The 17,132-nt window shown below is 42.4% G+C and overlaps 1 protein-coding gene across 3 annotated transcripts in view; it reads right to left on the reverse strand.

The window, feature by feature from the left end:
• LOC133984086 (intermembrane lipid transfer protein VPS13B-like) overlaps window positions 1-17,132 on the reverse strand; it is a 325,432-nt gene that overhangs the window by 99,272 nt on the left and 209,028 nt on the right. For all 3 annotated transcript variants that reach the window (XM_062423340.1, XM_062423339.1, XM_062423341.1), the window contains exons 32-34: window positions 14,008-14,211; window positions 8,853-8,979; window positions 7,307-7,450 (exon numbers count right to left, since the gene is read on the reverse strand). In XM_062423340.1, coding sequence (XP_062279324.1) covers window positions 7,307-7,450; window positions 8,853-8,979; window positions 14,008-14,211 — 475 coding nt within the window. The remainder of the gene's footprint in view (window positions 1-7,306; window positions 7,451-8,852; window positions 8,980-14,007; window positions 14,212-17,132) is intronic.

The raw sequence follows: 17,132 nt of genomic DNA on the forward strand, positions 1-17,132 counted from the left end.
GGCATATTTCATTTGATTAACGATTTAAACAATGAATAAATAATCCAAACAGAGATTAATCCTCCGTTAACCGACCCATTGATTAATCAGCTGAACGTTTTAACGCTCAATAAAATCTTGGATGGTTCTGATGTGCCTAAAGGATTAAATGTGCGGACTCATCATATTTCATATTTTACCCCTATGTGACCTGAATCGCATAGTAGCAGGGATAGTGGGAAAAAAAAGAAAATGTGCCTGTAGCCATGGAAAATCTTCCAAGTCTTTGTAATGATGTGAGAATTTTGTTTTAGGGTAAATATTTAGTTTAATGAGAGCAGTCCAAGAGGAACTCAGTAGTACTCCAGTCGACCACAGGACTTGAAAAATTACAGGGAGTGAGATACATTAGTACGATCAAATACAAACACATCCACATGCATGTCGGTACACACATGTAGGCACACATGCACAGTCACACACTTTTACTACACTATGCAGGTTAAAGAGGGAAAACTCTATACTCTCCATCACCTGTTATTCTAGGTGGAATCTTGCTTATACAGGTGTAGAGAGAAAAAAAGTCTGTTTCCTCTTTTCACCTCTTCAGACAAGAATTCTGGATTTTTTCACTGAACAAAGTCTACTTATAGCGTGTGTACATATGTGTCTGTACTAGTTGGCCTGGTGTGCCCTGCTTTTACTAGTCCCCTGAGTCTGTGACCCTGTTTCCCTCGCAGGCAGAGAAAGAGGGCACTCCTGACTCCTCCTCACCTGAGTCGACACCCGATCCCGCGGTTCACGGCGGGGGCCCCCGCTGCCTCTCCTCAAAGGCGCCGTTTGTTTCTCCCGCTCTAACGGAATTCCAACCTTTGTGATTTTATCTGGAGTTTTCACGCCAATTTTGCCAAAACTGATTGAGGGGAGAGCAAATTCAGCTGCTACTGATCTCAAATAGATTGAGTTTCCAAGGGGGCCAATTTAAGAATGTGCCACGGTCATGCTTTGAGAAGAAGGTTGGTCAGGGTGCGGGGGCTGAACAGGGAAGGTGAGTTGTTATGACTGGCTGTCAATTAGCAGTTGATTCACACAGGAGGGTCAGCGAGACATGAGCAAAAAAAGGAAAAAAAAGATATGGTTTCATAACAAAAGAAGGGCAGCGAGATGAACACTGGCTATGAAAATATGTATGTTTAAGATAAGCTGAGACAACGACGCTAACTTAACAGATGTAAGGCAGCCAAAATGGAAAAGGAGATGGCTGCGCAGGGAGCCTTATTTATTATTGCTCACAGCAGCAACAGGGCGAATGAAAATACTGCTAAGCAGGATGGGAAGAGGTCAGGGTGAAAGGGATCTGGCCCTCAGAGAGGGTTAATAGCCAGGTTGACTGGTTAAGAGCTGACCTCTAAGGAACGTCAGCTCCCACATTTACAGACGAATACTTTGGACAGAGTCGGGAATCAAAGCAAACACCGGATTTGGACTCTCTTTTTCTCACTGTGTCATGTCTCATCTCTATGGATTTCTCCCTTACTCTTGTTCCCTCTTGCATTCTCTGTCATTTTGGCCATCCTCTCTCAAGCTGTTTCCACTCTCTTACTGTCTGCTCTGTTCCTCTTCTGTGGGTTCGGATTTTCACTCTCATCTCATGTCTCCCCCTATTTCTGTTGGCCGGCAGAGCACATAAAAGCTCCTCTGACACCTCACTGTCCTGGAAAGATCAGAGGTCGAGAGAGAAACTTTACTTCGCAGAGCTCAACAGCTACGAGACAATATGAAACACTCATCACAAAGAGGAGTGGTCTTGGAAACGGTTTACTTTAAAACATACACAGACAAGGATCCAGCCCCGGGTCGATGCTGAGCCAAGCTTGTCAACAACACCATGGCTTAGATAAGCCGTCTTATACGCTTTTGACGTACGGCTAATACTCCTACATGAACGAGAGCTAAATTGTTATACAAGGGAGCAGGACAGGTCACCAAGCTTCCAAGCTCCCACAGTGTAACATTTAGCAGCATTTGGAGTGAAGATTGAGGTGAGGAAAGCTCTTTATTTGTGTCATACATTTTATTGTTTTATTTATATACAAGCAAAGCCAAAAAATGACTGATCTACATGACAGTATGGCCTTTTTTATGAAAAGACAACAAAATATCTAACAGCTCTGTTACTCCAGTTTATACAATAGACACTTTTGAAATATAGGAAAGTGTAACAGTGAGAAAAAAAAAGAAAAGAAGTTCACTGTCCAAATACATTTGACTTTCTTTGAGTGTGGCTGTGTGGACGATGTGCACAAACTACACACGCATCGCTGAAACACTGAAACGCTGCCTCCTCCACACTAATAACTTAAAACTGCTGTCCAAACCCACTGACAAACCAGAGCGGCTACCGACCGGCGTGTTCGTGCCTACTGTAAATTCACTTCTCACAGCAGTGCGTCTTGGCCGGTAATCTAGCCCGCTGTCTAAGTGCTGTATTAGTCCAGCTTTGCGTGAGAGTGCAGCCCGCGTGCGCCCTTGGTGCAGGCGTTTAGGACTACACACATGTACTAGTGTGGTAATATCATAATCTACACACTGTCAAATTCTATCTGTCTCTAGAGGAGGAACCCTCTCTGCTGTCGGCCAGCTACCTCTGTAACCAGCCAGCTCTGGAAAGGACCGACGCTTTTCCAACAAGGAGCTGTGCCAGTCCCACCAGGGGGAAGAAAAAAAAAAAGGCAATGAATGAGAGAAGCAAAGAGTATAGAAAAGAGAGGAAAGTGATGAAAAAAGGAGAGTTGGATAAAGGTTGAAATACAAAAGGACATTGAGAAAGAAAGACAGTGTAGAGTGTTCGATGTGGTATGCGATACAAAAAAGGGGGGAAATAAAAGAAAAGAGAGATAAAGAAGGGATTGAGGGAGAATAGAGATAAGGCAGGTAATAGGCGATTGAGAGGTTTTACCCATGTGTGTTTACTAAAATACTGTAATTCAGAGGTTCCTGTGATGCCTGATACCTTGCCATGAACCTGGGTACTGCCTTAGCGTGCGTTTGTGTGAGTGTGTGTGCACTGGCATCGCTCTGTGTGTGTGTCTGTGTGTGTGTGTGTGCGTGTGCATGAGTGTTGGAGGAAGTCTAAAGCCCCGTTTCCCATGCGTGTAATCATCCCAGGATGAGGTGGAGGATGAAGCCGAGCGGGACTTCCCCTGCACCAGAGGGTATTTTCCTCTCACACTGTGGTACAAGCACATGGCTGACCCGGTCTGCCTCTGTATGTGTGTGTGTCAGAGTGAGAGAGAGAGAGAGAAAGAGGGCGAAAGAGAGAGTAGAGAGACACATGCAAACATGGGACAAGGGAAGCACTTTTTAAAATATCTTCTATTCTTGCTTTTTGAGCTTGTCATTGTGGCGAATGCATGACAGCCAAACAGCGACGCCAGCAATGAGTGGTTACACTATAAAATCTGTATATAAGGAATCGTTGGTATCCAGGTGACAAATAAGATAATGATATGATGTGTGCGGAAGGACAAATAAAGAGAGACTGGCGAGGAGAAGCTGCTGGGAAGATGAGAGAGTCGTGCACTACTTTCATGCAAAGTCGTTAACTTCTCTGCTGATCTTTCTAAAGAGAACAAATAGCGTCATAGTCGAGCTGACACAGACAGAATGCGAACACACACATGCACACAAACACACGCACAGGTCAGCTGTTCAGTCATAAAGCAGCATTACAGCACTGGCTCCCAAATAAAAGGCTGCAGGCAGTTACCACGCAGAGAATGTGGGGACCATGTGTATGTATGTGTGTGTGCGTGTGGGTATGTGTGTGTGTGTGTGTGCGTGTGGGTGAGACGGTATACACTTCTGTGTTGCCGGGTGACAGTGCCGATGACAGGCCAGTGAGATAAGTCCCAGAAGCCGCTCTATCATCTATTCATAGCTCCCTGACTGTGAGATCTCCTGCTGCTGAAAGCTGCCTGATCTCAACCCAGCCTCACTTTATCATCATTAACATCAACCCAATAAAAAAAAAAGAAGAAAAAAAAAAGAAGAGATGAAGTCAAACTGTGACGAACCGTAGCTAATGCTGTGATAAACATTCTAATAATGCCGTGAGTTAAAGAGCAACAAATCTGCTTGGAAATCAAGTCGCATTTGCTTTGCTTCTTAATCACGATTTAAGTGGAAACTGGTATACAATGGAAACTGTGGACAAGTGGGCCACATTGCACAGAGACACACAATTTAACACATAATAGGAAAATAACAATCTAAGACGACATATGATTTTATCAAAGCACAGCTCGGTGACTAGAGATGACTGGAATCACACTGGAGGCTTGCACACACTGCCCACGCGCCTGCCTTTGCCTCACCACTGCCAGGGAACCCAAAAGCCCCTACAAAACAAATTCATTAACCCAGACAATAAAACACAGCTGTGAGGGGCGATGGGAACTGTTTGAAATCAGTGCCCGGGATTGTGGAGAATCTGTTCAAGGCAAATAGCGTGTTCTCAAAATGTCTAGGAAAGGGGAAAAAAAAAATTAAGGAAAAAAAAAAAGGGAAGGATTTGGAGAGAGTGAGCGAGGAGCAGTGTTTCATTTAAACTCTTGCTGGGGACAGCGCTGACTGAGGAAGATGCTTTACTGAAGCACAACAACAAAAACAGTCCCCCCCACCCCCAACCCTGCACCAGATGCTACACCGGGACCTGCTTTTAATTCAATCCTTTGAACAGGTTGTATAAAGGAAGTACAAACAAAACTGTCAAATACTGTAAATATCACAGATGATGTTATGTTTGAATTAAAAAAAAAGAAAAAAAGAAGAAGAAGCAATACCTTCTCTGAATCCAGATTGTGATCCATTGTGGAAACTGGCAATGGAAATGCATCTGAACTTCCTGATTATTGTTGTAACCTGTTAGCAGGGGGTGGACATGCATCTGTTTTATTCTACTCATTTAGTCTATTCAACGAATTTCAAAAGTCTTTACCTTTTCCAAACCCGTACTCCAAACAACATCAGCGTACATACTACTGATATTATTTGATGGTGGTGTGTCTAATGTGTTAGCGGGGGGTAGACATGCTGCTGGCAGAGCAGACTGTGTGTGAGGGGAAGCAGCCCTCAGAAGCTGGGGTCTGAGTATGGAATCACACAATGCTGTAGTTAAAGCCGCCACTAGAGGGCTCTGCAGCTTGCAGAATGGGGCCTCCGCGGACCGGAACACACCAGATCCAAGCATGTCTTAGTCATACTGACCTCCCTGCTGCAGGGTCTGGGCCAAGCAGCCGGACAGATGCAGTCGCCAAAAGACTTACGACACTGAGATAGATGGAGGTACAAATAGTTTTAAAAAGAGTGTCCAAAAAGTCAAAGCCAGACCACATTTATTCAGAGTAACCTCCGTGCTCTGCAGCTGCACAGAGGTGAAGACACAAACTGACTGACCTCAGTGTTAATGATACTGTTACGCTCTATAATGGCACTACTATAAAACCGAACGAGTAAAAAACATGGTATAATGCACCTGAAATGCATACGCTATCATAAAAGTAAAAAAGTAAAACGCAGTGAGCTCCCAACAACTGTGACCAAAAAAAGCTGATATTAAATGTAAGTAGGGGTATTTTCCCAAGCATATATTCCTCAATTCTCAGTAGTGAATGGATGATCGTTACATTACATCACTCTGGACCTGTGGGTCATTTCAATTCCACTTAATTCAGCTGGAGGCAGCAATAACACAGCAGTTAAATGTGAACTCCTGAACAGCAAGTTGACGGTTCCAACCTGTGGATAAACTGGGAAACAAAGTGAGCACAACCCCTTCATCCTGCTCAGTACAAATGCACAGAAACCTAAAATCATAGAGGAAGGTTTCAGTGCGCATTTGTGGAAATGCATGTATGTTAAGCTTCAGTCATGCTCAGTTTACAATACTGTGAGAAATAAATGTAAAAAAAAACCTGACAGAGATGAATCCAATTTGAATATCGTCCTTAAATGGATTGAACGATAACCATGTTTCAAAGTCTTCATCTACTGCCTGGACCTCCCAGAGTAGTAGCTTAGCTTTCCCGTCATGCCTTGAACCTGGATGAACCCTCCATAGCCGTTAGCTGCCCCTCAACAGAATCAATCCATGAATCATTACAAGTCAGGGGTGAGGGCTCCGAGATCACCCAAATCAAGACCAGATGCACAGCCGGCACCTCCTTAAGACTGACTGTATAAATAATTAAATAAATTAATAAATAAAAAATCCGTTGTCAGTCTCATTTGTCTCAATCATGTTGCATAAACAAATTTGAGAGAAAGATTGACTTTTAGATATCCACTGTAATGCTTTTTGTGTGTGTGAATGCAACACTGCTTGTATTGCTACAGCATTGACGAAAACATCTGTAGTGGTTACAGAAACAGAGCATGATCACTTTACCTATTACCATCTAATGTGGTTTTTACTGAAACACCATCTACATAACTTTATAGAAGCCTTTACTGGATCTGAGTCATATGACGCAGTCCCTGCACGTCAGCACACACACACACACACACACACACACACACACACACACACACACACACACACACACACACACACACACACACACACACACACACACACACACACACACACACACACACACACACACACACACACTCAGAGAGAAGATAACAGTAAAATCACTCTGTCAACTCACTTCATTTCATCCCACTGCCCCCCCTCCTTTTCTCTCCCCTGTCCCCTTCCCTCTTCTATGACTCCCATCCTCACCACAGCTGGTAAATATTTTTATATTGTGTTCCATTAGAAAGCTTTATTAAGCGGTCAGACAGGGCAAATGGCGCCTGTGAGCTCCCTGTCCTGTAAACAATAGGAAGGGCCCTGAAAGCTGCAGCTGAGCACCGCGCAGTAAACTAAGGCCACATTAGAGAAACTGCCTCACTCTGAGTGAGTAAATATTTAAATGTGTTCGATTCACCCAAAATAGGCAGGGGCTATAGTTAGGGGGTATCGGTAAAACACTTGTGATGGAGTTTTGAGCGAAACTGGCGCGGCCATGTGGACTGATTAGTAAATGGATGTATGTCAAGCTGCGGTGCTGTGTGGGAATGAACAAGAGAGAGGTGTTGTTAGAGGTGACGTGTGAGTGTGTGAATGAAACTATACTGTAGGACAGGGCTTTCATTCAACAGGGACCATCTCATGTCAAAATGGAGCCAGATAGTATATATTGTATATAGTATATGTACATGAATCTGTTGGTGAGTGGGTGTGCATTTGTTCTCATATTTGTTGATACTAAACATGTACCTCAGTGCTTTTCTCAGGAGCGTCCATGCCCACCATGTTGTCTCTGCAGAGCTGCTGAAGGAGCTGCACCTGGGCGACGCTGAGGTAGAAATCCAGACTGCTGGTCATGTTCACCTCCAGAGAGTGGCCACACACCACTACCTCCTAGACAGATGAGGGAGATAGTACAAGAGGGGGGGGGTGGTGGGGGTGAAAAGAGGGAGGTGAGAGGAAGGAGCCGGAAAATCACTCAAAATTCAAAACAACATCGGGATTGTTTGTGAGCTCACACACTGTCTTTCTCAGTCTCTTTACTTTCTATCTCTCCTCTGTTTTGCTCCGCTTTAGTTCATTTGTTCCTCTTTTTCCCCTTCTTCCCTCTATCCTCTCCAGGGTCCCACCCACAGCCAGCAGTTCAAACCTCAGCCTGGAGGCTACATCTAACAGGATATCACTCTCTAATACTCTAATACACACACACACAATGCTATTTACCACTGCTGTGTAAAATCATCTGTTCAGACCTGCTGTTAAACACATTAAATGACTGTTGTTTTTTTTTTAAATATCCAATATAGCATTCAAATCAAAATTGGCTCCTGCTTCAGTGGAGGATTAATATGAAGTGTTTTTATTCTTATTGGTAGTAGCTGAAGTAGTAGCAACATTATTTAACACATAAGGTCATCATATCATGAGTTTACAATAATATTTAGAGAATATGTTGCAATGGTGAGTAAGGTTAGCTGTTGCACTTGTATAATAAGCATACATAAATCTGTTATAAGCAGTTAGAGGCTTGTTGAAAATGAACATGAAGATTTTATAGACGGTGTTGTAATTTCTCTACAGTACGTAAAGCCCTGTTCTGTTTGTGTTGTTACTGGCTCTGGGTCTCCACATCCTAGGGAGTTATACAAATTGTGTATGTGTGTGTGTGTTCATGTGTGCGAGCGCCTGCACAAGTGTGTGAGTGCAAACTATGAATTAGCTGTTACGCATTGTCAGGGGACACGTTAGCGTGGACGGACAAGGCATCAAAGAGGCAGGAAGTCTAAGAGCTGTGCCAGAAAACATCAGCTGTATAAGCAGAAAGGTTTGAACTCTGTGGGTCAAAAGCCTCCATTACATGGCGCAATGGCTGAGGGATTCCTAATGAGAAAGTTACTGTATGTTAAGAGGCAAAACGTAAATACTTCTGACATCTCACATAATCAATGTCTATTTTCATATGAACGGCGGATTGTGAGAGTCATGGTTGCAATCATGGTCGTAACAGGTCACGGTTAAAGGTCATTAAATGTCAGTGTAAGTAGTGAACAAACTTATACAAAATAAATGAAGGAAAATATGCAACCTCTGGCTAACTGTTTGAATTTTTGCAAATCTCGACAAGGTTTTAGAAGTTATTATCAACTATTTAACTGTGGTAGTTTATTATAATTACATTTAAAAAAAGGTTTTAATTGATTTAATTTATGACAATATGGACATATTCATCTCTATTTTATTTCAGAGAAATATGCAAGACTGGATCCTTAAGAAGCTGTGCTGAGTCCATACTGACCTCTGTCTGTCCACATTCAGGGGACAGATTCTTGCTGAAGATGATGGCTGGAGCAGCAGTCACTCGGACAGAGAAGTCAGTCAGGATTGGTGTCAGGATGGCCCGGCGCTCCTGGTGTCTCCTGATACTGAACACATGCACACAAAATCATACTTCTTCAGGCAGGTTGCATAGCTTGGATGTTAATGTTCAGAATAATTGCAATCAAGGTTCTCCAGTTGGAGATAAACACTTTCAGGCAGGTTTATGTATAATTGAACTTAGAGAAACTTGATGGAAATGTTTATTTTAAAAAGTATTCATTTCAGAATCATATTTTAGTTAAAAGGGTATCATCCTTGATTGTTGACTTGATTCAAGCATTGCACTACAATAGTAAGAACAACCATAAGGGACCACTTACTTACAAACTTCCCCAACTTTTATTTACTAATAACTTGTTATGGTTACCAGTTGTAAAATCTTTATATGACTGTCCCATCTGCCTAAGGAAGACAAGTCAACACAACACAGTCAAAACCACAAAATGTTCACAACTGAACTATTGTTATGCCCCTAGCTGACAGCCAGACACACATCTCAAACTTGCTCTGGCATTTCAAATTCCAAATTCAAACCAGTAGGATGAAAAGCTGAAATCAAAATAAGAGACTTCAAAATTGATTTTCTCTTTCAGGCCAGACCTGTGAAATATTTCCATAACTGAGCTTTTTAAATTTCTGCTCTAACACGTTTTAGCTGGAAGCTTGACTATAGTTACAGAGACGAAGTGAGACATTATTTGACAAGTCTCAATTGGGAACACCCTTTAATTGTATACACAAGATCAAACTGAGACCTTCTCACATCAGCTCTCTCCATTTCACTAATGTTCATTCCCACAATCAAGTCATATTTGTGGGAACATTTGTTAGCAGTAAAACAAATATACAAGTGGGCTTTATAAGGTGGTGTTAATTGCCACATCTGCTGCTATTAAAACAATCAAGCCGTACGGCTTCCAATATTTATAGTTGGCCAGGATTATAAAAGTCCCTGTTTCTAGGTGGCCTAGAGTACAGTACTTGACCAGAGCCAATATCATATTCACTTCTGCTACACAAATGTGCATTACCGGTGCCCTTAAGGGATTATTTTCTGACACATTTCTTTGCATTGAGAGTTTGAGGGAGGCCTAATTCAGAGCTGAAATGATATTTGAGGCAATTGGTGTTGGCTAATCTCCCCTCAGACAGGGATTGAAACAACGAGTGTCTCGTTGCATGGGACAGGTGCTATCATTCACCAGCAAGGCAAGGAGGCATGAGGCTCCATTTACCAGTAATACAGGGGCCTCTTACTCGACTGGAGAGCTGTGTGTGTGCGTCTAAGTGCGGCTGTGTGCGTGTGTGTCTGCGCTTTTGAATGGGTGTGGTGCAAACAACAAAAGATGGAAAGAATGACTTTTCTTTCATACAGTGGTGCAGTAGTGTGAACAGTAAGTGGAGATCCAGTGGCATGGGCAAAAAGAGAGAGAGGCCTGCATTGGGTGGCTGACAGGAGGGGAGGTGGAGGGAGTTCACAACTCCCTGACACAGGGTCTTTCCTAGCCGGCAACTACACAGTGTGACGAGGACAGATCCTGTCAGTGGATCCATGGTGCTGGAATTTCCTCGCGAAACCTCAGGAAGCCAACTGAGGCCACTGCAAGATCCGCAACTACTGGAATTGAACCCAAAAAACTGCAGAGCGAACATGCCTCCAGTCCAAAGCTGGAGAGAGAGAGGGAGAGGGGGGTATCGATGTAGGGAAAGACGGGAAGGTGTGAACTTTGGAAGTGGTGTGTGTCAAAACTTGTTACAACCGAGGTGGTGTATTTCTGCGGGTGATTGCAGCAGACAAGTAAAGCTGTGAACTTGACTCCCCTTTCCTCAGTGTGTTGGAACATTCTAAATCACATGTTCAGTTATGACTTGGTCGTGGTAGTGGCTGAGGCTCGGGTATACACTGTAACACACCAGTTCAGCGGAGCCCATTTTCCGACATAACCTTCATTGCTGTTCTTGTCATGGCAAGGAGTGTGGGAACAAGGAGGCAACCACCGCCACCTTGAGTGGTTTGTTGGGAAGCTAAAAGTCAGAGTGAAAAATTAATAACCTCAACAGAACTTCTCAACTTGACCACACACACACACACTCGCTTACTGATGTGAACGTAAATCATTAGGGGTATGTAAATGTGTAGAGATGAAAGAAAAATAACAGAACAGAGATCTATCCTGCATTAAAAAAAAACTTGGACTTCTGATTATTAAATGATTTATTACTATGACGCTCAGAACAAGTTACTGTCAAACTCAAGTGACCTGCTTTACTATATAACGCTGTGTGTCAATCCTTTGAGTATAAAAGCAACCGTTAAGCTACATGTTAGGTCATCCTATAACCACGTTCTGAGTAGAAATCCAGATCTACAGCTATAGTATGTTGGAAGCTGAGCTCAAAAGGCATTCGGCATTCTTCTGGAGCCCCAAAGTGCGAGCCCAAAATCTCACCTCATTGCCCTTTCAGACAAAGTGACCTTGGCACTGGGCCCGGGCAGCCTTGTTTTCATTGACAGAGAGACAAATTGAGAGTAAGGATGAAAAAAATGCGAGTGGATTGAGCCCCAGTAGCCCTTCTCTCGTAGTGCTAGCAAGAATCAGCGGTTAGATCGCCAACGAGAGCGTAAGATTCTAACGTATGTCCAAGTCCGCTACTTAAAAGGGCTGTTAAAAAAAAAAACACAGCTAGAGAATGTCAAGACAATTTGGGACATTTTGGGATAGATGGTTAAAACTACAATGGAAACATAAGAGTAAAAAGAAAAGAGGGTGGTCTATTGGTTGCAGATTCCATACTGTCTGTCCTCTGCTTTGTCTTGTTGAACTGTCAACACTAAAGCTCCACTTGCTTGGTCACACTGAGTCAGTGGGCTGAAAGCATCATTGAAGTGACTGATATGAAATATGAACAATAATATAGAAAAATGTATATCCTTTTACTGACCAACTGTGTGCAGAAAACAAAGTTATTTTCTAACTGATGTGGCATGTGACATGTAAAGGCCCCTGGCCAGATTTGAACCAGGGATTCAGGATTTACATTGTTAGAGTCAGAACCCCAAACAACTGTCTTCATGTAAAGTACAAACAAACATATGAAAAAAATTGTAAGATTGGGTCTCCTGTAAATAAATCATATTGGTTGTTGCAATGAAGGATCTTACAGGACCAATGTGTAGAATTTAGTGGCATCTAGCAGAACAGACTTGGCAGAAATGGAATATAATACTAATATACTATAATACTTAGGTAGAGGGTCCCCTTCCATGGAGCCTTCCATGTTGCACCAACATGTTCCTACAGTGGCCCAAGGGGAACAAACCAAACACTGGCTCTAAAGAGCGCCTTGGGTTTTTCACAAGTTTCACACCCACCGTTGGTTCACCTACACGCTTGGAGGGTCAGAGATGGGTATTCTGTTCATTGCAATCTGCAACTTCACCGCTAGATGTCACTAAATTCTACACACTGATCCTTTAAAGCAGATCTGATAGCCAAGGCATCAGCATCATTATCATCAGAAGCCGCAGCAGCTTCAGTGTTTTCCTGGCGTCTCTCCAAAGACTGTCATACTGTGTGTGTGTGTGTGTGTGTAAAGTAAATATAAGTGTACATGATGAGTATGTATAAACATTTGCATACATTTTTGTGTTGAAAGGTGTGTGTGTGTGTGTGTGTGTGTGTGTACGTGTATCTCAGCCAGCCTCACTCTAAGCCCCGATGACCTGAGAGTGCTCAGTCTCAATCAGGCCCGTGTTGATTTTGCACTGCATTCTTCCACGAGGCTTATTTTTAGTTGACAGGGAACAAATCTGGACTCTTTGCCTGTGATTCTGTGATTTTTGGGCCTGTTCCCTCTCAAAACATGAGTGGAAAAAAAGGATGTGGGGCCAAACAGGCTGTTACACTCGTGCTTGTTTTAGCTCCCGAGTCTATAAAAAAATGACAGGGTTTGTAATTATGACTGCGCATGGAGAGGCTCCATGATAGGGAGCTAACTCAATAACTACATGTTGCGCCCACATCAAGACTGATGAGATAAATGACACACGCAGCATTTCACACACGACCGCTGCACCTGACTAAAGTCGCAACAATTTAATCTAGCAGCAAAAACAAATAAATAAAGTTAAAGTAAAGTAAATAATTAAAAATGAAAATTTATATGAGATAAGTTGAAATTGCTTTATAAGTTGATGAGCTGAGAGGAATGAATCGCACTAGCTTTATTCATTATGAAGGAATCACCCAGATGGAACAGTATGGCTCCTTCATGTGGATAAGGCATGGGGCTTTATCTATACACATCATAAAGGAGTCATTAGAATACAACCTCTAGGAACTATGAATGTTTGTACAAATTATTGTGCAATCCACTTAGTAGATATTGAGATATTTCACTGGACAACTGAAAGCTCTGACCAGCTGGTGGCGCTGGATGTCAGGGGATCATCAAACTCAGGATGATTCATCCTCTGGGGACTACAGAAGTCTGTACAGAATGTCATGGCTATCTATCTAATAGCTACTTCTTTCTGGATAACATGTGGACTGACTGACCAACTGACAGACATCCCCATACTTAGAGCCATGCAACTATCAGGATTACAGAATAACAGAAAAAATAACATTAACTTTATCCTTCAGTATAAAACTGCACTTTGAAGGTCTCACTGTTAACAGGTTACTTCTTTTTCTGGAAACAAGATCAATATAAGTCCACTAATCAATACTGTTTTAGAACCTTTTTTAATCTGCCATGTTTTAAGAATATATGCCGTGTTTGGTTTGTTAAATGTTCAATTTCACCTCTCACTCATTTTCTTTGGCTTACAGCTGTTTTGTGCTGTGACAGGAGTTGCTATGAGTGATTCCATCAGACATTACAGACAGCAGGGGAGTCAAATGATGACTAAGTTAATAAGCTTCAGTATAGAAAAGAGAAACATATAAGAAAAAAACCTTTGTGCTAATATTTCGTACTTTCAGTACATCTGTACCCACTTACAACATAAAAGAATCATCTAGTATCTTTGTTTCACTCTACATGCAACTACTGAAATGTCTCCTGACCTGCTGGCCATGTTCCACTCCAGAGCCGGGTTCTGGGAGCTCCTCTCGCTCTCCGCTGATATACCTCCTTTGATTCCCTCCTTCTCTGGCTTGAGTTGCTCCCACTGAGCTGTGCCAATGTTGATGGACTGAAGGTCAATCTGGTACTGACGGTCCTCCACCTCTGAGCCCGGGTCACGCAGGATGCCAAGGTTCAATGCACGTCTGAGGAAGGAAAGAAGCAAAAGGCGGTTTAGTTTTAGACACTGTACGAATCAAGTAAAGAGGTAATAAGTCCAGGAAGCTCGGGCTTTGCTACACTCGGGCTCATGTCAGCAACACACACGGTCAGAAAGAAAGAATAAGGAAACTGAATGAGATTTCAGTTGAGTAATGCAGCATAAATGTTAGGAGGAAAGGCAAAAGTCACATTCTACAGACAGGTGTCTAAATCCAACTTAACTAAAAGTATAAAACACTGACATATTTTATTTATTGTTTTGGGGTCATATTGGGTTAGGCTTTACTGTTACAATGAAGTACAATGACTCCATGGAGGTGAACCAGTAAAGAGGTTCTGGCATCAAGCCCTAACCACTATTGACTTTTTTCTTCCTTCTGCTCACTCCGTGGTTTAGTAGCAAACGTTTCTTCCAGGGTGATTTATGGCAAAGCCTCTAGTACTTGCACAGCCGCTCAAATAAATAACCCCACAGGCCTCAGGTGAAATCATTTGCCTTTTATAAAGTTCTGATTTATGCCAGCTTATCCTTGGCATTAAACATTGCTTAAAACCTGGCTGGATGGCACAGTAGTCTGGAGACTGGAGGCTCTTACGTCTTCTCTCTTTTCTATTTCTGTCTCCAGAAACACAGGACTTCTACAGTATACACAGGCTGTAATATGGTAAAAAGAGATGTAGAGATATGTAAGGAGTGGGCAGCGCTGTCTCTGTAGTTGAAGCTGCTACAGTCAAGTGAGCAAACACTGTCCCGTCAGCGCCAAGAAAAAGTGATGTCATGTATTTTGCCTTTGAGAGACAAGATCCTGACGAATTCACGAGGCAAAAGGAATAATCAAAATTCAACATCTGCATATGACATCAGGGCTTTCAGTTCGTTATGATATGTTTATTTGTGCTGGTGAATTCAAATGAGAGCTTAAACGGTATAAAGGCTTAAAACGGCTACAGATGTAGCAGCAGCATGAGTAGTTTTATTTGTTTCGGCAACGTCAATGGCAATTTTCATATAGCGTTTCCTTCCCTTAGCCACACTGGGAAGGCCTCTACCAGAGCGTGATGTTATGACAATAAGCACCAAGTACAAAAACAATGGCAATGGGAGATCAGAGGTGTGTAACTGGATTTAGCTGGATTTGTTGACATACAAACAAGTGAAACAGATCCTTAATCAAAATTTGGAACCACATTTATCAACAGAGTATAATATAAATCAAAACCAAGAGCGCTGTAAGATTTGGGTGGGATGTGTCAGTCTAGATTCATTAAGGCTTTTGTAACAGGACCTCCATCACCCTCCCCGATCCCAAAACTGTATTTTTCACATTAAACAAACCACAGTTACCTCATATGCTTTCTAAATTATCTCTTAACTTTAGCTTATTTAGGAGTCTCTTACTCATAATCAACATAACATGGGAGTCTGCAGCCAAGTCTCTGCATTGCTGAGCTGCGGGGTCATCTCCAATGACATAAATAAATATGATAAACATTTGTCTTGGTCATGCAGCCAGTGGAAACCGGTGTGATTTAATATCAAAAGACATATTTCAGCCAATCGCAGGAAACGAGAGAGCTTCATTTCTGACAAATGAGGAGGGGAGGAATTTTGGAAGTTCCCCTTGGGGTGCAATAATAATTGAAGCCAGATTTTCTTGTTGTACATGTGGGGGGAAAACACTGGCGGTTTGACATATTTGATTGGTCATGTGAAGACCACACTGCTTGGCCAAGAGGAATCAGAGAATGCCTTGGGAAAGCACGGCACTCGCTGCCCACTATGCGCCGGCCGACTGAAAACATACAGAGCGAGGCAGGTGGAACACGCCCTTCTGCGGGGTCTCACATGCCATTATCAGACATCTTCCTGCTACTACCATGTGGAAAACGTGGAGGAAAATGAAAATAACAAGTCATAAATGACATGCTTTCGCAGATGAGGAAAGCAAAGGAGGGAGGGAATGTAGAAGGGGGTGGCGGTGGGGAGGGGGAGAGAAAGAGCAGGAGAGGGAGAGAAATTCTTCTCAAACACAAGTACTTAGTTTCGCCCCTTGTTCCTGAGCCAGCCTTATTTTAATTGCAGGAAAAGACCACAGAAACATTATTTTTTACGACAAAATTCTGCTATTTATAAAAATGGATCAAAAGCTCTGCAGCAAGAATGCTCTGTTTCATGGCATTCATGGTTATTATTTTAAAAAACATTTCTCCCTTCTTCTGACACAATTTAAACCCAATTTGAGTCCGAAAAGCCACTGGGTCGATTTCGCATCAGAGCTGAAATATGACGGCTCCGGTCCAAAATTATTATGGCTCAAAATCAAACTCTCTATCCAATTCAAGCCCTACAGTGGGAAACTGTAGACAAAAAAAAAAAGTTGAGACATGGCAGTGTTATGTATCTAATATGCAGGACTTGGAAAGAGCGATTCACTGGTGTTTTATCACTGAGAGAGAGAAAAAAAATGATGCTCCGAATTCCTTTGAACAGAAGATATGCAGATAAATTTAAAAATAGGGGATTAATTGCAAGTTCCTCTGTTTAGCATTCTTTGAGTTTATGCGTGTGCTGGGTAGAGCATCAGTCATGATTTGTGTTATTAGGTAGACGTGTGGGAGGACTGGTGCTTAACATGTAGCAGATTTGGGATTGTGTGCTGAAGTGGTAATAGGATTCGAGGAGGGACCTTCTGGGCACATACACAGCTCACTGGTTAGCACACACACATTAGCTAATGCACATAAATATATATATACTGATACAACAGTAAATAAGAACATGAAGACAGACGCTGCTGCTGCATGCCATGGAGCCATTAGGTGTAACCAGTCAGGGATTTACTAAGTTTCTCCACACAACTTCGAAATAAAATCCAGACTTGGAATATAGTATTTGCACGACAGA

Source organism: Scomber scombrus, chromosome 7 (assembly GCF_963691925.1).
Source record: "Scomber scombrus chromosome 7, fScoSco1.1, whole genome shotgun sequence".
NCBI lineage: Eukaryota > Metazoa > Chordata > Actinopteri > Scombriformes > Scombridae > Scomber > Scomber scombrus.